This window comes from Phasianus colchicus, chromosome 4 (genome assembly GCF_987193195.1).
Source record: "Phasianus colchicus chromosome 4, bPhaCol1.hap1.1, whole genome shotgun sequence".
NCBI lineage: Eukaryota > Metazoa > Chordata > Aves > Galliformes > Phasianidae > Phasianus > Phasianus colchicus.
In genome coordinates, this window is record NC_143439.1 from 2,601,696 (window position 1) to 2,624,471 (window position 22,776).

Here is a 22,776-nt window from a genome sequence, read left to right on the forward strand (position 1 = left end):
TCTACTTTTCAAGCTGAGTTACATTGTATACGTCAGCTGAAATAATGTTTTGTTTTAGCATGAATCTGGCTAAAGCCTAAAATCAAAACAATGCTTCAGTGTAATGTTCATTCAGTCATTGCTGTAAAGTATTTTTGTTTCATCATTTTCTTGCTTATGCAAGAGATTTATAAGGGCTCCCATGACAATGGTAATTACTACTGCTATCTTGGAGCATTTGCCTTTCAAGTTTCTTGTTATAAGCTCAGGTTTATAGTGAATAGCTTTTGCTATATGGTGATGATGATGTACTTATGTCCTTTGTTTAAATTCTGCTTGGTAGAAATCCATATTTACAGCAGGTGTTAGTAGTCAGGGAAGGATGCAACAGAATTAAAACAATCCTCTTTGTACGTCCCTGTTTATTCAGCTTCTTCTGCTGTGTCCCTTCAGCTGTTATGGAGCTATAAAATAAACTAGATGGAGGAAGTGAACTAGGTTCAAAATAACATTTGTTTTTCTGGGTTATTTTTATCAGTATCTGTTCCCTTATGGTATTTGGTTTTCTTATGTATCACAGGGAGTTCTGCCAGCATAATCACAGGATTGTACAGAGGCAAAAGTGATCAGTGGGGCAGGGGATAAATCCAGGTTGTTCAAAACAGCTACCAGAACAAACTTCTGACAAATTGTGTTTTCAGTCTGAATGTTACTTTCTTGGGAAGATCGTATTGGAAAATACCAATGCTCGTGCTCAGCTTGTGTTCACGAGGACCTTTTCTGCAAATTTCAGCTGGGCAATCCTCAACATATGCAGGTGCTTAAGGTTACTTCTTCCTAGGTGCAGAGTCCATACTTTCATTTTTTGCACATCATTAAGTTTCTGTCAGTCAGTCCAGTCTCTCTGATGGCAGTGTGACCATCTGGCATGTCAGATACTCTTCCCCACTTCATATCATCAGCAGTCTAGTCCCATCATCCAGAATATTAGTGAATAAGTTGATAGGATTGGATCCTGTATTGACCTCTGGGGTACACGGCAGCCCAATCCTATTCTGTTTGCTTGTTTTTCAGATATTCCACAGCCCTGGAATTAATTTGTAGGCATTTCCAGTGTCTTCTGAATGGGGTGCAAAGAGAAACTAAATAATCACATGATCACATGAAGCAAAATAAATATTGAGGAAAAATACATTGTGTTTTTTGTTTCCTAGATTTTTTCTTTGGTTGGAGAAATGGCCAAATAGAAAAAAAAAAGAATGTTTAATTTTACCCTCTTTCTGCAGTTTTACCCAGAACTATTCTCTGTAGACATGCATACATAGAAAGGCATGTTCTTGTGGTATACAGTTGCTCTTTTTCCAGAATGACATCCTTCAGGAAAGGTGCCTTTTAATGTTCAAGGTATGTGTGAGCTGAAGGCAAGGAAGAAAAAAGATCTGATTTTGTCTCTGTTAAACTCTACTAGTACCAAATGGAGGTTATTTTTTTTTTGAACTTGGATTCACAGTTGCAACACAGTAGACCAGGGAAGCCTACCTTGTCAGTAGTCAACCGATTAATTCAAATCCAATTTGCTTTATCTTCCCTGATACCATAATCCATTTTAGCTAAATGGAGTTAAGAATATAATTTTTTTGCAGTAAGTACTGTCCTAAGAATTGTTCCTGACTTTGAGAATGCACTAAAAATATTTATGTTCTGCCTGTCTCAGTATAAGGACTAAAAATCTTCACATTACTGGTTACTGACAATGGTATAAGATCTCTGTTAGCAGCCTTCTGGCTGTACCTTCTCTTGCTTTGCTTGTCAGAGGTTGTTTGTGTATAAAGGTGAAGGTGAAGTCAGAACAGAGATTTTCTCAGGGCTACAAATGATACAGGACAATGAGGAATGTTGGAAAATCCTACAAAGCCAAAAGAATATGTTGGGAAAACTGACTTCTGCAGTTCTGTTATTATGTAAGAGCACATTATCAAAATCTATCTTTTAGACTGGAAGGAAAAATGGTTTACAGTAGCAAATGAAAGGGAGCTAGGGAAAATTCTTGTCAAGGTGGTAATTTCTAACTGTCATTACTAGTGACAATCCAAAAAATAAAGCCAGAATGTGACCTCCTGAGAAGCTGTCCTAAAAACTGGTTGGGTACTTGTCATTGAGAACAAGCAATACTAAGCCATATATTAAAAGGTTACCTTTGTATGAAGATGAGGAAATTGCAGAGCATAATCAGCCTCTAATTCTGATGCAAGGGCACCTGGAAATGTCACCAGCTCAAGACTCAGAGGTTCAGTAAAGTGAGACAATCTGCACCTTGAAGCCAACTGACAGATGTAGACAGCCCTTCAGTTTTCACCTCGGATGTACAAAGCTAACAATGGTGCCACTTCCACACTAAACTGATTTGCCTCACGACCTCCCTGGAACAGATCTAGTGAAATGTATCAAGTGGCATTGCATGGTCAGTTTTGATCACAAGGGATCAAGAATTTTATCCTGTATTCAATGTTAAATGGCAAAAACCTGTCTTTGTATTCAGCTTTACAATCCAAAGGAAAAATATATTGTCCAGTAACATTCTGTCTCTTCCTAATGCTGCAATACAAATCTGTATTGTGGAACTGTTTGTAACTGAGTCATTTCTTGCAGGAGTATCAGTGGAAGTTTTAACAGATAGCATGTGTTCAGTATACATGCTGTAACACACTGATACTACTTTCTTATGTGTCTTGTGTGAAGCTCACCAAACAAACCACAGAGTCATTTTTATTGAAATTACATCTTCTGAAAAGCACAGGTGGATAACCAGTAAGATGTTATATATTCTCTTTGAAAACAGCAGAGAGATTTCCCCTCAGTTTTTAACTGCTGTTACTATGGTGATTGTGCTCTTACATGTGGTGAGCTGATGTCACTTCAGCTAAGACCAGAGATGAAAAGAAATAGCTTGGCTCCTGGCTTTGTCAGTTCTGTCACTGAACTTACATTTGTCAGGCATTTTATAGATGCTTCCTCAGTAATATTTAAAGTGATGCTGAAATTCTGTGGCTTGCAAACTAGGCTGGTGTAACGAGACAATAGGAGAGTTCCATCCTAGTGAAGATTATCAATAGGAGAGTTCCGTCCTAGTTAAGCTTATTTCATAGTTTGTAGGGCAGGTCATTATGCCAAGTAAGTATCTAATCAAATAGGTTGGACTTACAGAAGTGAAAGGAAAAAAATGTATTGTGTTAAGTTATGGCCAGAAGTGCTGATTTTAAACTTCCTGACAAATAAAAGTCCTGGCTATTCAAGGAAACATGACTAGAATTTAATTACTCTGGATGTCACTATAAGTCAAGAACACTCCCAGAGGATGGGGTATGTCTGAGCAGATAGTCTGAGTTATTCTGTGTACTATCTCATTACCTTATTGAGCATGGCTTTCATCTTCTAGGATGGCAAAATACATACTTGTATACTGTCCTGGATTCAGCTGGAACAGAATTGATTTTTTTTCTTCAGAGCGTTTGATACGATGCTATGTTTTGGTTGGTGTTCAGTTGTTACTGAGCACTGCTGTATGAACAGAGGGCATTCCAGGTTTTTGGCTTCTTTTACTGTCCTGCCAGCAGGGGTGTCTGAGAGGGCACAAGGAGCTGAGAGGGACCAGGACAGCTGACCTAAACTGTTCAAAGGTAAATTCTGTATCATAAGACATCATACCAAAATACCCATGAAAAATGGGGGGGAATTGGCCAGGGGAGCTGCTGCTGCTTGGAGACTGGATAAGGATTGGTTAGTGGATGGTGAGCAATTGCTTGTCTGTCACTTGTTTTGTATATATACATATATATGTATATTATTATAATTACTATTATTTGTATCTTCCTTTTCTGCCTTAGTAAATAGTTTTTACCTCAATCTACAAGTTCTACTTTTTTTTTTATCTGATGCTCTTTCACCTATCGCAGTGAGGAGAAGAGGGGGGAGGTGAGTGAAAGTCTCTGTGGTGTTTAATTGCCTGCTGGGTTAAACCACAGCACGTATATATTTATACATTAAATTTTGGAGATTGAATTTTATCTGTATCTTGAATGCCTCAGAGAAGAGGAAGTCTAAGTTGTTTGAGGTTGATGAAATGACAAGATAGAAAGATTAGCTAGTGCATAAATGAGGTGAACAGCGAAGGCATGAAATTGCATATCCATAGGGTGTTATTTAAGGATGAATCAGTAGCTTACTTAGCCTGTAGAGGGATAAAAGTGTAGCTTCCCTTAATAATGGCCTGTGCAAGGAGGGCCAGAACAAAACCTCAATAAGCCTTCTACGTCCATAGCATATCAGTATTACTAATAGTGTTCAGCCGGCACAGTGGCTGTATTGTGAATCTGTCACGTTTCCATGTGGTTGGCCTGTGGTGCGTCAGCTCTGGTACAGCCAGCACGGCTTCACCAAGGGCAGATCGTGCCTGACCAATCTGGTGGCATCAGTGGATGGGGGAAGGGCAATGGATGTCATCTACACAGCCTTCTGCAAAGCCTTTGACATGGTCCCTCAGCACATCCTGCTCTCTAAATTGGAGAGGACTTGAAGGATGAACTGTTCAGTAGATTAAGAACTGGTTGGCTGGACGCAGCCAAAGGGCTGTGATCAATGGCTCTGTGTCAGGGTGGAGGCCGGTCACAAGCGGTGTCCCTCAGGGGTCGGTCTTGGGACCGGTGCTCCTTCAGCATCTTCATCACTGACACAGATGATGGCATCGAGTGCACCCTCAGTAGGCTTGCAGATGACACCAAGCTGAGTGGTGCAGTCGATACGTTGGAGGGAAGGGAAGCCATCCTGAGGGACCTGGACAGGATGGAGAAGTGGGCCCATGTGAACCTGATGAGATTCATCAAGGCTGTGTGCAAGGTGTTGCACTTGGTCTGAAGCAATCCCAGGCATTTATACAGACTGGGGGAAAATCTCCTTGAGAGCAGCCCTGCAGAGAAGGACTTGGGGGTCCTGGTGGACGAGAAGCTGGACATGAGCCAGCAGTGTGCGCTTGCAGCCCAGAAGGCCAACTGTGTGCTGGGCTGCATGAAAAAAGGGGTGGCCAGCAGGGAGAGGGAGGTGATTGTCCCCCTCTGCTCGGCTCTTGTGAGGCCCCATCTGCAGCACTGCGTCCAGGCCTGGGGCCCCCAGCACAGGAAGGACGTGGAGCTCTTGGAGCGGGTCCAGAGGAGGGCACTGAGATGGTCAGAGGGCTGGAGCAGCTCTCCTGTGAGGAAAGGCTGAGGGAACTGGGTTTGTTTAGCTTGGAGAAGAGAATGCTGCAGGGAGACCTCATTGTGGCCGATGGTCCAGTCCAGTACTTGAAGGGAGCGTATAAATAGGAGGGGCAACGGCTGTTTACAAGGGTGGATAGTGATAGGGGAATGGGGAATGGTCTTAAACTGAGACAGGAGAGGCTTAGGTTAGATATTAGGAGGAAGTTTTTCACTCAGAGGGTGGTAAAGCACTGGAACACATTGCCCAAGGAGGTTGTGGGTGCCCCATCTGTGGCTGGATGTGGTTGGCGAGCCTGCTGGTGGCAGGGGTTTGAAACTAGATGATCATTATGGTCCTTTTCAACTCAAGCCATTCTATGATTCATTCTATCAGCTTCTCTTGATGCCTAGGAGTCTACAGATAAACTTGAAGGTACCTGAAAGACTTGCAGCTTTGTACTGTTATGACACAGTGACAGCAACCTTTATCCATACAGGTTAGGCAAATAGTACATCCTGGGCAGTGGCTGATTTGAATCCCATGAAAGCTGTAGTAACTGCATGTCTTAAAGCATGCAGCAGTCCTAATTTAATGTTGTTTCTTGTTTGCTTGTTTGTTTTTAAACTAACACTGGAGTTTTGTTTATTGATGTATTATTTATTCTAATAAAAAAAAAATAGAAGTAGTAATGGAAAATTCCTTTCTGTGCCGCATGGTAGCAGGAAAAGAACTGTGAGTAAAGGTGTAGCATGATAACAAAGTACTGGTGTGCACTGACTGATATGGTCATTAGGTGATGATATTAATTTCTTGGAAAGGTCATGTACTGTCAATATAAATATTTCCTGAAAAATATTGGATTTTTAAAACTTATATGACTGCATTGCTGGATGGTGAAGCTTTTTTATCCCAATTATGTATTTTTGCTGGCAAGAGCAACTCTGAAGTAAGATCCAAGACTAAAAATCATCTGAAAGCATAAATCAGTTTTAGCAGTAATTCTGCAGAATTTGAAAAAGGTTACTGTGTATAATCTCAGCTATGCCTTGGCCATAATAATAGTAATAATGAAATAAAACCTGTAAGTGTGCTAACGCGTGAGGGAAAATAAGAACTAAGATGCTACCTGCATTTCATCAATCCTCAGTATGGCCGCAGACTCTCTCAATTACAGGGATAACGAAGGGATTTAAATGAAGAGGAGGATGTGGAAGACCCTTAAGTTGTGAATTCAGAAGAAACCTAGGATACCATCTACTATGTTCTGCTTTACTAGATATACCCATGTGATTTATTTTCTTCAAATGACCACTTTATACTCTTCCTGTAGCTTACCCCTTGTTAACTAATAATTTCCCATTTCTCTTTGTTACACACTGCCACGTGGATTACCAACAGAGTTTTTAAGAGAAAGTAAGCATTGTCATCATTAACATTTGAGCTTGTTCTTACACCCAGCTTCAGGTACCTGCATTGGTTGGTAAATGGTAGGCTGATCTTTCTCTAAGTTACACACTCAATAGAAAATTTACTGCATCACATTATATAGAGCACTTAAATTAGGTTCTGACTCTGAATTGCCCTCCAGAAGAGCCTGTCTTTCCTTTAAATCTATATTCAAGTAGGGGATTAAGGAACACTACCCTCTTAAATTAAGCAACATTTAGCAATAAAATATTGTTTTGTTGCTTTATGCTGCTGCATGTGAATAGGAACAACTGAAGTGTCATCACTCCCCAGCACACCAGCTAACATGCTTAGGAGGGGAAGTGTTTAAAAGTCTAAACATCAGTGTTTGTGCATATCTACTTTTTTTTTTTTTTATTTTAACCATTATTGTCTGTCACTAGATAATGTGTAAAAGGCAGACTTAGAATGCATTAGGGATTTTAAGAAGTCCTTTTTCTTTTTTAATTGCTTCAGTAGGTTTAGGATCAGACTTTAGGTAGAAGTAGAATAAGGTGCAACATGTTCCAAAAAGTTGCTGTTTAACAGTACTGTATAAATAGAATTGTTCTGTTCCAGTCATTAAACCTAATTAGACTTGAGAAGAGGTGAGTTTGGCCTCTCAAGGTAAATTGTGCTATTCTATTAATTATTAGCTTTAATTATACTACAACGTACAACTCCCTGGAAACAAAATAATCCTTTTTAGTTTTGTCTTTTTGACTAACTTTAAGCAAATTTACTGAAGCGAAATGCTGTATTCAAGACATTTATTTATGATTTTGCTGATGTAAATTTTGCTGGAATTTAATACAGAATGTAACTCGGAGAAGACTGTAATTGCTTCTAGTTTGGTTTTTTTTTTTTTGAGCATGATCTTGTAGTCAGCACTGCTTGCTTGGGCAAGGGCTGTGTATCCAGACCTCTGCTCCCTTTGCCGCTCTTCTGGCTGGCTATGACATGCCCACCTCTGCTCAAGCACTGTTTGCTGTTATGTTGCAGGCCTTGCAAACAGCTTTCATTAAAATAAGGATTCAAGTGCCTTGTGAAATTCAAGACTCGCAAAAGGTCCATTCAAGGAGAGGAAGAATCTTATTGTGTGACATATACCAATGAAGGCAAGCTTAACATGAGCCTGAATCCCTGATTTCAGGATGTGCATTTCACTCAGGCAACATAGATTTCAGTGATATATTGTTCATGCAAAGAGCAACTGCAGCTCAGCTAAGGAATAATTCTTCCCCTGGAATTATAAAGAATTTCTAAAACAGACATACTTATTAGAATACAGAATTTTTCAAGGTACAAATGCTGTTCTAAGATTTCTTTCTGGTCTAAATGTATCTTTTTCTTCATAGTAGCATTCTGGTTAATATTGCAAAGTTTTTAGTCTTTCATCTTTTCCTTTTTTTTTTTTCTTTTTTTTTTTTCCTAGGTTATTCAACAGCGGAATGAGGAATGTGACCACATTCAGTTTTTAATTGAAGAGAAAGAATCTAAAGAAGAGGACTACTATGAGGACCTCGACAGATTTGAAGAAAATGGTACCCAAGAGTCTCGCATCAGTCCATATACTTTCTGCAAGGCTTTTCCTTTCCATATAATATTTGACAGAGATCTGGTGGTCACACAGTGTGGCAATGCAATATACAGAGTCCTTCCACAGGTTAGATGATTCTTTTACATTAATAGTCATGGAGAGTTCTTATACTAGATCATGCAGGTGGTTTTTTGTTGTTGTTGTTGTTTTTTCCCCAAAGATTAATAAAACAGGTTTAGGATTTTCTGTCTAAAGAACATCCCCATGTATAATAACTACTGTATTGTGCTCCTGTTGTTTGAAAAAGGACTTTGAAAAGTAGCCCTTAACCTACAGTAGCTCTGTTCCTTAAAGATCATGTCTGTAATGTGCAGTAACAGACCAAGGAATACGCTTGAACGGAGAATAATTTTCCTGCCTTTTTTTGCATGTGTGATTTCCTTCTGGATTTTGCAGAAAAATCTGAAAGAAGAGCTTTGTAAATTCTTCTCAAGGTCATTCACTGAACAGCTGTAACTGTTTAGCCTACTGAGGATGGCTATCAGGATCGTTACAACCAGACAATGCTCTTGAGAAAATGGCTTATCATTGAAAAGAATGTTTGAGGAATGGTAGTTATGAGGAAAGCTTTTTTTTGTCTGAGAAGCTTTCTTACTTTTTTTTTTTTATAGTGGGAATAGTTTGACAGATAATTAATATGAAACAACCTAACACAATTTTACAAAGTCATCTTGCAGGCTAGAATTGCATTTTGAAGCCAACGATACTTTTGTTGTAAAATCCTTAATTTGAAAACCTTAATTTGTTTGTGTCCTAATGGAGAAATGCATCACGTGTATATTCTCTTCCATTCAGTACTGTAATTTAAGCAAATTGAATATAATTATTCCATGTATTCTTTTATTGTAATGTAATTCAATTGTTTCTTTTTGTGTTTTTTCTTTACCTTTCAGCTGCAACCAGGAAATTGCAGTCTTTTGTCAGTGTTCTCCTTGGTCCGGCCTCATATTGATATTAGTTTCCATGGGATCCTCTCACATATCAATACAGTCTTCGTACTGAGGACCAAGGTAACTAGAAAATATTCACTTGGCATTTCTATAAGTAAGTAGGCTTTGGAGAGAAAAGAAGTATGGAAAAAGCAGAAGTCTTCAGAGAACATAGTAGTAAGCTTGGATCCTTATGAGTCTTGAGCCAAGAAAAAAATCACAGATCTGAATTCAATGTGTTAAATTGACTTAACTGCTGAACAGGAGTGGTGAAGTACTTATACTTCTCATCTGAGGCTTTCCTGGCAAGAAGCCAAACTCATACATAACAATTTACTGAAGGAAAGGAAGGGCTGTTGCATTTAGTTTTACTTAATTATGACAAAGGAGGCAAATATGAAATGTGTTATTACCATTTGGGCCGATACATTCATACGCAATTCTATGTCCTTTTCTCTAGAGAGAACAGGAGTGGGGAGGCAGGCAATATGAAACAATGAATGCAGAATGTAGAGTTGCACCTACTATGCTAAAGAACTTCCTGAGAGAAGCCAGCAAAACTTGTTAGTCATTCTGTGAAATTCATAGAATAGACAATCTTTTTGTCAAACTATTGTGAAGAGAAGCTATGAACTTGAAATTAAGGAAAAGACGCCATGATTTGTATCTCTGAAGCAGAATATCAGTGTTGAAGTGAGGACAGTGTTTTGTTTTCAAGTGATAATTGGGTTTTAAGATAAGGTGTAACTATTTCAGACATCATGATGACCTTCATAGTGAAGGCATTTACACAGATGTGAAGTAACACATATACCAATGCAATAATAATTGTGATTATTTTTTTTTTCACCAGGAGGGGCTGTTGGATGTAGAGAAGCTGGAGTGTGAAGATGAGTTGACTGGCACAGAAATCAGTTGCTTACGCCTGAAAGGGCAAATGATCTACTTGCCTGAAGCAGACAGCATTCTCTTTCTTTGTTCACCAAGGTACTTTAAACAATAAGAGTTGTATAATACTGCTTTTCATTTTACAGTTACTGATTTTATGAATATCTATGAGAGTAATGTTACCGAGATTAATTGGCTTGGGTATGGATTTAATAGATTTTGTTGTGTTTATATGAAAAGAGGGAGGAGCACTTGAACATTGGAACTTGGTTGTTTATGAAATAATTCAGTATAAGCACTGGGATGCTCTGGCTTAGTTTGGATGAGTGAGAATTCCTCTATTCAGCGACGTTTGGCAAGTCTTAATGTTTGTTTCTTATTCTGAGAATGCTGAGAAATGTCACTGATTTGGTTTCCTATGAGGATTCATATATTTTTTTCAGTAATTTTAGTGTAATAGAGCAGTGCTGTTTATGAAGAGTGTGTTTGGAATTAGGGTTTGAACGGAGGGCTTTAGCTAAATGCTCATTGAGCTAATATACCAGACTTGCACGTTAACCTTGTGTATAAAAGTGATACAGAGAGTGGATGAAGACAGAAAGATGCTACCTTAACATAATCTCACTTTTATTTGTGCACTGAAGAACGTGCGTTTCGTATGTTCATGGAACTCACGAGAATTCTATATTTAAATGCAAAATCAAGAGCTGTTTTAACACAAGTGAACTCCAAGGATTTTGTGGAAGGAATACTTTATACAGCTCATCAGATTTTTAGAACTACATTTTTTTTCTCGTATTTCACATTCTCTGCTGTTCATCTGAGATTTAAGTGTTTCTTTGTCAAGCTTAATTATACCCCTATCTATCTACTCATGGCTGTCTATTTCTTCGCATTGTAGTGTTATGAACTTGGATGATTTAACCAGAAGAGGGTTATATCTGAGTGATATTCCATTGCATGATGCTACCCGTGATCTGGTTCTTTTGGGAGAGCAGTTCAGAGAGGAATATAAACTGACTCAAGAGCTTGAGATCCTCACTGACAGACTGCAGCACACACTACGTGCACTCGAAGATGAAAAGAAAAAGACAGACACGTAAGAAACAAATCCTGATTTTTGAGCTGAAACAGTCACAGCAATATATTATTTATAGGTACCTTTTCATAAAATAAAAAAATCTTGGAAGAACATAAAAAATATTCAAGGCCAGTAATTTTGAAGTCAAGAAAGAACATTTCACTTCAGTTCCTTAAAGGGTTTTGTTCTTAATTTAGATAGTCATATGTCATCTGCAGTGTAGGCTGCCACCTACATGAAAATAGCTGTTTTGATGGCTCCTTCCTTTATAAGTAGGAAGAGGAGAAGTGAACCAACAATCCTTTTTACTTTGCTAATTAACCTAAAACAGTTTTGCAAACTTTCTTACCTGCCACCTAGTTGATAGATATGGCAGAAACGCTCAAGCAGTAAGCAAAAATGATCCAAGACTCTATTAACAGATCTTGTCAGAAGAATTAATAATGTGTGTGTTACGTAAAGACCTTGCTCAACATTCTTTCTATTTTGCCTTTCTTGCTGACCAATTTAGATTACTGTACTCTGTTCTACCACCGTCGGTGGCAAATGAGCTGAGACACAAGCGTCCTGTTCCAGCTAAGCGATACGACAATGTCACCATTCTCTTTAGTGGCATTGTTGGATTCAATGCTTTCTGTAGTAAGCATGCCTCTGGAGAGGGAGCTATGAAGATTGTTAATCTTCTAAATGATCTTTACACGAGATTTGATATTCTAACTGATTCACGAAGGAATCCATTTGTTTACAAGGTAAGCAGTAGATTTTCGAGTAACTTAATCTGTGATTTTTCAATAAGTTACTCTCATGTTGCTCTTTTCCATCCTTTGGAATGTAGGCGTTTACCAGTCTTTGAACTGCATTGCCTGATACTACGTAGCTAAAGAGGAATATGTTGTTTAGCTCTCTGTGAAAGAACACAGTCTGTAGTTTTTTGCAGTCTTTGTGCATAGTCACCTGTTAGTTGGATACATTGATTTGCTTCCACGTTCAGAAGATGTAAAAATTTATGTAAGCAATTTGCTGTAAGTCATATACCTGGGCCTCCTAGCTGTAAGCTATAATTTGTGATTCAGTTATTCAGTTTTATTCCTTCAATAGTACTGAGGTTTAGTTGCAGATATGGCTGGTAGGAGTTAGATAAGTAGATAGATGTGTAGCCCGTATATACAAGGGCTGCTCCAAAAGGAATGCCTTCTGTTTATTATGTTGGCCCGTGACATCAGAGATGGATGTTGATGGTATGGCAGTAGATGTTGAACCTTTCTGCCAATTACTTGTTAGTGCCATGTAACAGAGGGCAGCAGAGGGGCAGTCTGCAAAATGATGTCTGAGATGGAAATGCGTTTGAAGCAAAGATGTGGCATTGAATTCCTCCATGTGGAAAAAATGGCACCCGTTGACATTCATTAACACTTGCTGAACGTTGATGGAGACCAAACAGTAGATGTGAGCACAGTGGGTTGGTGGGTGGTGCAGTGGTGACAACAACAAAGGGTCACCTCTGCTGGGGAAGATTTTTATGATTGTGGCATGCAGGCTCTTGTTCATTGCTGGAGAAAAGGCATAGCTCATGGTGGTGCCTGTGTTGAAAAATAGAGTTTTGTAGCTGAGAATTTGCTCTTATCAAATAGTGTTATTGTGCTCTTTGTATCTGTTATAGTTTCCATGGAAATAAATACAAGGCATTACGTTTTGAGTACGTACACGTATATGCTTGTGTCTTTATGTGTATAAAAGCCATTGCTATTTTTTTACTCTAAATTAAACTTATGTCCTGTACCAGACAAATCAAGGGTGAGTGAGAATAAACATGGCCATACAAATTCCAGAATACTCCAAAAAAGAGGCTGAAGTTCACATAATCACTGTCTTTGTTATGTCGTTGAAATATAACAAATTCTTATCAATTACAAGCAGATATTTTTGGAATTAAGATTTTTTGAATGTAAGTGTAGGGAAAACATTTGAAAGGACAGTCTTTGAAGGGAGTGCTATGTCCTTTTATTGTCCATGATAATAAATGGAACAATATGTACCTTGCTAGGTGGAAACAGTTGGGGACAAATATATGACTGTGAGTGGTCTACCAGAGCCTTGCATTCATCATGCACGATCTATCTGCCACCTAGCATTGGATATGATGGAAATAGCAGGCCAAGTTCAAGTTGATGGGGAGCCTGTACAGGTTAGTAAATGTGTGGGCGTGAATGAAGAGCCCATTCTTTTATATGATTATGCTTTGAAATATGATAATACTAAAATCTCTTTCCATGTAAATGTATTATTTTGAGATAGATCTCTATAAATAATATGGAGAGTCACATGTAGATGTGGTATTGGCAGTTCCCCAGACCCTCAAATGCAGTTGCTGTGCTTAACTATTTAAATAATTAGATCCTCATCATGTATGTTTGTTTTCTGATCTTTTCAACCTATTCAACAAATTTGCATTTTGCATCAAGTACAATTAGTTGAGTCTTTTTCATCTCAATGAATACAACAGTAGTATTCCCTCATTGACATTTTCAGTCATGCTTGTGATCCTACCAGCATGGGAAAATATTGCATTAAATAGAAAAATCCATTTCCATAGGTAGTTATGGCAGTGATTCCAACAACAGTGTATGTTAATGGAAGTTCTGTTGTTATGGACTTTTTAAATATGCTGTTGCATTAATACAGAGTTGGTGAGACTGCATTGACTTGTCTTTATCAAAAAGCTCTGAGGACAAAATAACTAGTTGTGATACGTATTGTTATTTAGCTGAAATCTATTGCTCTAAGACCTAACTTAGGTCTGTCTATTTCACCTTGTCAGCGAGCAAGGAAGTGAGGAGGTTTCATATAGGGTCTTTCTTCTGAGAAGTAGTCTTTTCTTGGTCTAAACCATCAATTTCTGCAGCTGCTGAGCATTCATCAAACTCAGACCTACAGGGTATTTCTCTCTCTCCACTTTTACTTTACAGCATATAATAGCAGCATGGCGTGGTGCATGTTGGAAAAATACAAGGTTTGTTCTTTCATGTGGGAGGTAGAGTCACGGCAATACAAAGGAAAAAAACCAACAAAAAAAACCATGAAGAAGCCAGAGAAATGCAATGGAAATAAAACTAGTAGGCAGAAACTGCATAATACCTGTGTTTAGTTGGAAGCATGAGATAAGCTACATTTATTTTGAATATTGAAGCCTTATTTTTTCTCTCTAAAGATAACAATAGGAATCCATACTGGTGAGGTAGTCACAGGTGTCATAGGCCAAAGGATGCCACGTTACTGCCTGTTTGGAAATACTGTCAATTTAACAAGCAGGACAGAAACTACTGGAGAAAAGGGAAAGATCAATGTCTCTGAGTATACGTACAGGTAAGCGATTCACTATTGTTAGTGGTGTTGACACTTAAAAAGAAATCACTTTTTCAGTGTAAAATTGATGTGCCTCTGGAATTGATAGCGATGGGGCATTGTTAACACACTTTTTAAGTGCATGAGTTCTGATGGAACTGTATGGCAGACTGTATTATGATGCATGATTGTTGGTATGCAAATATAATAACAATCTAGAGATAGACTCGATGCTTCTATTAATTTGCTCAAATTTGTGTATGCTTAATATTTTAAATTGTGTATTGTTTGCATGCATACAATTACATGTTTTCTCTTTCCATTCTCAGGTGTCTTATGACACCAGAAAATTCAGATCCTCAGTTCCACCTGGAATACAGGGGTCCAGTTTCTATGAAGGGTAAAAAAGAACCAATGCAGGTTTGGTTTTTGTCCCGAAAGAGTACAGAGACAGAGGTATGACTAACCAAAGTGTATTTTTCTTTTAAACGAGTTATAAATATGACAAATTTAATCTAAGCCACTGAGATCCATTTGCATTTGCAAACTAAATGTTCCCTGGAAGAAATGAACAGTTTTGTACAACACTTTTATTAACGCATTTACTATTCTTGACAGCACATTGAAGTCCTTGATTATTTGTCTGTGAAGTTTGTGCAGACCCTGAGGGAATACTTTCATATTTCAAGAGGTCCTTGAGGGAATGCTGGTGTTTAAATATAAATATCTCTTTATGTACAGATTTCTCCACTGTGCTAGACTTTGCAATACAATGCCCATCATATAATGTTTAACCGATGTCTGGTTATCAGCACTTTGAAATTTACCAATTCTGTGAGTGAATAAATGTGCCTTCAGATATTTAGGCAGCAGTCCAACAACTACACACAGGCAGGTTCGAACCTGGTGTGTGGGGTGTTCTGTTAACCTCAGATGGATCTTCTTGCTCACAAATTGTTGTGTGATAAAGGTCTTACTTCAGAAATATACAGAATAAAAATATGTCTTCTGATTGACATATGAAACTAAATCTTCTTGTGAGAATGAGAATAGGGCGAGGCTCTTTAAGCACTAAGTTGTCTTTGAGCTTCTGTGATCATTTCAGAAGTTTGCACATGTAGTAACCAAAATCTTATTAAAAAACAATGAGATTTAGACTCAGAAATAGACTACGAAGTTTTACATTTAATCACATTGCTTTGTGCCAGCCTAGCAGGTGTACATTCCACCTATTGCAAACAGGGAGAAAAAAATATCTGAAAGTAATATGCACAGCCTGAATTCTATCCAAAAGTAATACAAAACATTTTAAGCTAACGTATTTAATCTAAGAAATACTGACTAGAATAATGTAAGTCATCAGTTCCTTCACTGAACATACAGGCCACAGGGACTTAATTGCACTTCTGAATCCTTGTGTGCCTCTGAAAATGAAGTTTAGACTGTTAAACCGTTATGGCCCTTTAGAAAAGATTTAATACAACTGGTAGCCAGGTGTATGAATATTGACTGTTTAATGGTTACCCTCAATATTAACTCTCACTATTAAACTTCAGGGAACAGCCTGTATTTTAACTCCGCTGAAGTCTGTATTTTAGTATATATTAGTTGTGCTAACATTCTGGGTGCCACTTTTGATCCTACTGTTATGATTTTGTTTTATATCAAGGTTAAATGTAACTTCATATGGCTGCTGTTCTTTCAAATCCATACTTTTATATGAAATATGCATAACTAAGCACCTTAGACTTATTCTTTCTGCATTATAAATTAAGTCCTATCATTTGTATTGGGAATATTATAATGTTAAATGTCAAGCTTCAGAAAAGTATTGAGTCAGGTGCATATTTTCCTTAGTTCAGCTTCACATGTGTTTAGAGTTCTAGAAGTTGACAATTTTAAATATTGCAACTTCTTTTTAGAGAGCTTGTAAAACAGCTGGTTTTGTTAATTATGACAACAGCCCTGACAGGTACTTGCTGTTACTATTGTCTAATAATTCAGCTTTGTAGAGAGGAACATAGGATAGAAAAATATTGTCAGTCTGGTTTTTGGGAGCACATAATATCACAGTTTAAGCACACTTGAAAAGTCTCTCTTAATTTGTGTTAGGCTTTTTTTTGTATATTAAATTCAGACATACATATATTTCTCATACACACAAGGACTTCTCCCATCGCAGGTGTCTCTTTTTTGTTGTACTAAGTTTTGGAGAATAGGAAACTAGAAGGATAAGTTCATGAAGTGTATGACACTGATAATCATTTTTTTCAGAGGTGATTTTGAAAAGTGGAAGAAGATAATCTTATAACGGTCTTTTCATTCTTTTCCACTCCCTGCACCATTTCATCTGTTCACAAACAAAAAGATGCACTAAGGTTTCCTCCTTTAAGATGCTCTGAACCGTTGTTATTTCTGACACATTATAGGCTGCATATAGTAGTGGTAATCCAAAAGCAGAAATCAAATAAACACCTTTTTATGTTTGATTACCTTATTGTAATTACTTTGCTAAGGTACAGTTTTGGTTTTCTTTTCAGATACTTATTCTATCTTTCAAACACACGTGTGTTCTTATGAGTAGTATCATTTGCAGGGTGATTAATTTCAGTGGGTGCCATTCATAATAATTAATATGGCATGTTCACATCTCTTAAGAATCCATGTGGTAAATAAATGTCTTGAGTGGTCACTCCCTGAAAATATTTCTTAAATCTGTTTGAAGATATTTTCTCTGCTTGTTCTTTTATTGTGAAGTTTTCTATCTCCAGTATGTTTAAATCTAGAACTGATTCGTATTAGTGGTACACTCCCTTTTTCTGTTACACCTATGAAAATGGCAATCTCATCATTTGCATATCTGTTAGCATAACAGATAATGAAGCCCAGTGATCAGTATATGATAGGGGAAGTGGAAAAAGTGCTTACAGCTGACACAGCGATATAAAACCAGTGCTTAAAATATGCTGTCTTCACTGGGCATGTAGAATGTCATCAGGTTGGAGCAACTCAGCATACTTCAGACTTTGTTCCTAAGTTGGCATCTCTATTTTTCCCTCTTAAGAACTCTATTCCATAATACCATTCCAGCAATATTCAGAGCTGCATCAGAAATATACATAGAACCAAAGCAACCGTGACTTGTCTGCTTGCTTGCATGAACAGAGGTTCACCTGCAACTTCTCTCAGGAGGAACACATTTGTTGTAAATCCTAAAGCATGCAGAGAACCTCAGATGCCTGACTGTGGTTTCCATCTGTCCCCACTTCCAAATATGTTTCTCTTCTCCCATGTCCCCAAATTACTTATGGGAGCAAGTCAAAATATCTCCAGTAGTCCCATCAGGGAATGTAGGAGTTGTTACATTCCTACGTACAACACATACAAAAGAAATGTGTGTGTTACCTATGCTCTGTTCTGTTATTTACTAATACTGGTTGCAAGTTGTCAAACATATTTTGTCACTGCACTGATCCACTATGTTGCTGCTTCAAAGAAAATCCCTTACTTTTCAAATTCTACTTGCATGCATTCAAGGAAACAAAGCAAGATGCTTTCTGAGCTGAGGGAAGAGGAGAAGGATCCTGAACAGGGTGCAATACTGTCTCCAAATAGGGAGCCAGGCAGTAAGGATGAATTATGAATGTTACTTTACTTCGTATCTCCTATTGTTATGTGCAGTACCATTGTCTTCTGCTCTTGTCCTGAAATCGTACTCACCATTTTCTTCCAGGCATGCTTGCTACTTTTTCCTTAGTGTTTGGTACTCCCTCTGCTATGAGCATGTATTTCAGGCTCTTTTTTTTTTTTTTTTTTTAATATGCATTTTTGCATGTCAGTCCTGTGGCCCTTCCTATCACCAGTTATTACTGAATGAAATTGTATAATATGCATGCCACATCTAACCACTCAATCTGATGCTTCACATCTTCATCTTCATCTCTGCGGTACAGTGGTTGCATAAATCAGTGACTTTTCTGGGAAGACAGGAGGCATTTCAATTTTTTGGCAGAACAAAGAACCTAAAGAACTATTTGTAAAAAGTGGTACATAAAGCATCATTATGGAAACTACTGCATAAAACTTGTCTATCAGATTTACTTCTGCTACGACCATGCTTCCTGTTCGTATTGCAAATAGCACTTGATGCGCTGTTGATTCCTGTTTAGAAAAATGGTACCTTTTGATGTCATCCAGCATTTTGGCTTTGTAGACACTATGTAAACATTTTCTGTATTGAAATGGGGCAGTTGTTTGTCCAACGCTGCCATCCGAAGCTTGTGCCAATGTACTTTTACTGAAATGCTTTTCGTTTTCAATATATTTTTCATTGATTTATATTAACTAAATGAAGTTGTCATGTTAATAATAGATTGCTGGACTGTTGTAGGCCATCACTAGTGCTCTAATTCTTTTCTGATAGAGCCTTCAAAATTGACAGGCGTACTGCCAGGACAGGGTTGTCGTGGTTGCCTTTTGTTTTGGTCTTTGAATTTCAGAAATGATTTTATTTTATACCTTGGGAGAACCTGATTGTATTCTTGGCATCGTGGCATAATTAAGAGATTGTAAGCAGACATAGTAAAATTAGATGAGATTGCAGATGCTTCACATTTTTAACATACAGTGCATTTTTGTGTGTATAATATCCATTCTTATGTCTGGCATTTTCTGAATATTTGCATTATGAATTAGAATAGTGCAATTACTTTGTGTATAAGAGTTGTCTGTACCCAGTATACTTTATCAGCACAGAATATATATGTATAAATGTTTCATGTTAATGTGAGAAATTGCAATAAATTATTTTTTCCACTGATTTTTAGAAATTCTGGGGTTTTATTTTCAATGAAAGTTGCATTTTAGTGTTGCATTTGATATGAAAGAAGCACATTCCCCATTCTGCAATTCTAGGTTCGCATTTAAATAATTGCTTGAGTCCTTATTTCAGTATGTGCGTATGTTCAAGAGTCTCCTGTATTCAGGTTCCTGGATCACATCCTCAGTTTAAAGTAGTGTTCAAAATGTGTGTAGTAATACTCCAAAAACAGAAATACTTAACAATCAAAAATAATTGGCCGTCCACTCTGAGCAGGATGTGCATTGCCAAGCAGAGCTTTAAGAATGGGAAACAAAGAGGGAGAGCTGCATACAGTCTTTTGCATCACTCACTGCATCAGAAGTTCTTCCTAGCACTCTGTGAAAGATTGCCCTGCTGTCTATGCAGCAGCTCTTTGTCCTTCATGTTGATCAAGCCTGCCAAAACTTTAATGGTGATCCCTGGACATGAGATTTGTGACATCTATATCTATGGTTGTATAGAAATAATACAGAATTATATAGAAGTATGGTTGTATGGCATAGAAATAATTGATGCAGAAGACTGTGAAGTAACTGAGATGTTTGTACTACACTTCAGGATGACTTAAGATGACATGCCAGAAACTCAAATAGTGCTCTGAGTTTATCATTTCTTAATAATTTCAAAGTGTTAAAGCTCCTGTTAAGCTACTCTGTAGCATAACCAGTTTCTTAAAGCACTAGAAACTCATATGTTAAGTTCTTCTAAGTGCTTTTTATCTCTAGGAAATCAGGTTAATTTAAGCATTTGACCATTTTTGTTATTAAAATTAATCTTCAGGTAAATGCTGAGCTCAACAGCTAAAAATAAAATTTGATCAGATATTTCTCTGTACTTAGTTCTTTCACATATGCTTTCTTGTCTCTGATTTAAATACAGTGATCTACTTTCACAGTACAAGTTCTGTGGTTGAAACATGAGGCAAAATATTTACCTAAGTCTGTTTCAAAGAAATTTGTAAATCAAGTAATCTTCTGGATCAAATACTTTCCTCTGAATTCAGATTCACAGAAGAATTTACATTTCCATGGTATTACTAACAAAGTTTAGCCTTGCAGAGGACTCCTCTAATCCTTAGAGTTAGTGCTGTAATTGACTTGAGTAGTCTGACTGCTGTTAGTGTTTCTTGGATAATATATATATATACTCTTTATCTGTTACAGGGCTTGAAAAACAGCAGGACTCTTACTAGGTTCAATAAACACTTAGCAAGTTTAATAAGCACATAGTCATAGTCATTCTTTAGAAGTTACATTATAAATGCTCACAACCCAGTGAGGTGGTTTAATAATATGGCCTTTGTTTATAGACCTTTCCCATGCAGAATTCCATGAAATCTTGGCTTTTTAAAATTAAAAGTGGCTAGGCTGATATGTCTAATAAAAACTTGCCCAGAGGAGTTTTAATTCATCCTTCCCTATCTGCTGCTGTAGGGCTGCTATTTTTTCAGTTTTGTGGAGGAAATTTCCATTTTTGTTGTTCACAAAGGCATTGTTAGCACCCAAATATCCATCTGGCTCTTTACATATCTATATTTCTATGGCCTTTATCTATATATCACTGCACACACAAATAAAGGACATCCCTCAGCCATGAAGACAAAGTGTAAAAAAAATAGGTTGAGATTTTCGTGACCTGGTTGTGGTGTTTAATGTAGGCTGGAGTGCAAAGTTTATCTGGCTAATTACAAGCTCAGGTTTGAAAGACGATCATATACAGAAGAAGGAAATAGGAAACAATATGGTAACACTTGATATGAATAAGGGATGGGTGGACCTGAAGACCTCAGAGCATTTTCTATGAATAAAACTCCTGTAAAATCTAAAGCAAACAAATGTGAGTATGCTGCAGCCTAGCTATGCACTGCAATGTACACCTGGAACATTGATAGCCATTTCAATAACACTTATCTCCATGGAACAAGAGCAGGGTCTGGGGCACCCACATGCTGATGGTTTCAGTTCACTATGGTAATAGTGTATTCTATAGTATATGTATGATTGCCACAAAGTGTAACATGGTTATGGAAGGGAAAGAAAGGGAATGGGAAGGAAAAGGGGAAAAATGCTTATGGGGTGTAGTAGGTGACTTCTGTCACTGTGTTGGCTTATCCTCTCCAAGCAAAGGAAACTGAAAAAAGAAAGAAAAAAAGGTTTGATTCACCAATTTAAAACTGCACATAAAAGGCACTTTTTTCTCTATTATTATTCAGACCTCTGACCAGCTTTGGATGTCAATTGTGGAAAACCTGCAACAACATGTGCTGTCTCCACCAAATCACTCTTTTTATTATTAGAAGGAAAAGGCTAATGTTTGTTTTCATCATAATGGTCATTGGGTCCTTCTGCCAATGTGACATATTTTGGAGATAAAGATGACCAGAAATGTAGTAACATTTTTTAAATTATTATTTTGGAATAAAGAAACTTACCCTCTGTTAGAGAGATTTTGTACTGCAGACTCTTCCATGGATACCATATCCTGCAGTCAGATTGACATTCCCTGTCTTAATAGCTTCTTTTCAGAAGTGGTTGTGGAGATTTCAATGCATGTAAAACACCAAATGCAAGTTCTAGGTTACAGTATAATTGTACTCTCCAGGGAAATGATTTTGTGTGCCAGCACACATTTATTTTACCTGTTCATATTCTGGACATCTGGCATTAAACCTGTGCATTTTTTTTATATATTGCAGATTGTCAGGGTGATTCTAGCCTTCCAAAACTGATTTTACACTCTGATAAATGTGGCATACTGTCTAGAGCTCAAGCAACAGACTTGTGATAAAATGACAGAATTCAGCTGATTGGAGAGAAAAGACTGAAGGTATTAAATAGTTTCTCACAGTTGTTAATCATGTTCCCAAACTGGAGAACAATTAACTGAACAGTTCCTAAGCTTAGTTAAAAAAACAATAACAAAACAAAAAGGCCACCACTAGCAAAAAGCCTCAAAATCTACATGGTCGTAGTTTCCAGAAGAGAAATAAAGCTGCCTGAGTTCAGTGTAACTTCAGCTCTTTCATCAACACAAAAGCACAATGTTGTAACACACTGCATGAAAAATCAAACCAGCTTCATAAATCTCAGTGAAATACCCAATGTACTAAGTGTGAAGAAACACACATCCATTTCTACCAAGTCCTAAACACTGGGTATAATATTCTTGGAAAGAAAAGAAAGGTTATGTCCTGTCTGGTTTTTTCCAGGTATTTTGTGCAAGTCAATGTAATGGCAATTTTCATATGAAAAGTACAGGGAAAAAAAAAATCATTCTCAACAAAAGGACTGTATGAAGAGGTTGAAACGTAAGTATCCCTTTTTATTTTTCTTGAGAGGGTATGGCGAATCATTCAGAGATGTGGCAGCCTGTACATGAAACCAAAGCCTTGCTTTCCGTCACATATAGGAGTAATTGT

The 22,776-nt window shown here is 37.5% G+C and overlaps 1 protein-coding gene across 1 annotated transcript in view; it reads left to right on the plus strand.

Annotated features, from left to right (window-relative positions):
* The window catches only part of GUCY1B1 (guanylate cyclase 1 soluble subunit beta 1), a 38,787-nt gene extending 19,471 nt beyond the window's left edge, over positions 1 to 19,316 (plus strand). The window contains exons 6-14 of the mRNA XM_090138429.1: positions 8,093 to 8,323; positions 9,151 to 9,267; positions 10,040 to 10,173; positions 10,976 to 11,173; positions 11,667 to 11,904; positions 13,200 to 13,340; positions 14,364 to 14,518; positions 14,827 to 14,953; positions 18,035 to 19,316. Coding sequence (XP_089994555.1) covers positions 8,093 to 8,323; positions 9,151 to 9,267; positions 10,040 to 10,173; positions 10,976 to 11,173; positions 11,667 to 11,904; positions 13,200 to 13,340; positions 14,364 to 14,518; positions 14,827 to 14,953; positions 18,035 to 18,058 — 1,365 coding nt within the window. The 3' untranslated portion in view covers positions 18,059 to 19,316. The remainder of the gene's footprint in view (positions 1 to 8,092; positions 8,324 to 9,150; positions 9,268 to 10,039; positions 10,174 to 10,975; positions 11,174 to 11,666; positions 11,905 to 13,199; positions 13,341 to 14,363; positions 14,519 to 14,826; positions 14,954 to 18,034) is intronic.
* Positions 19,317 to 22,776: the final 3,460 nt, after the last annotated feature.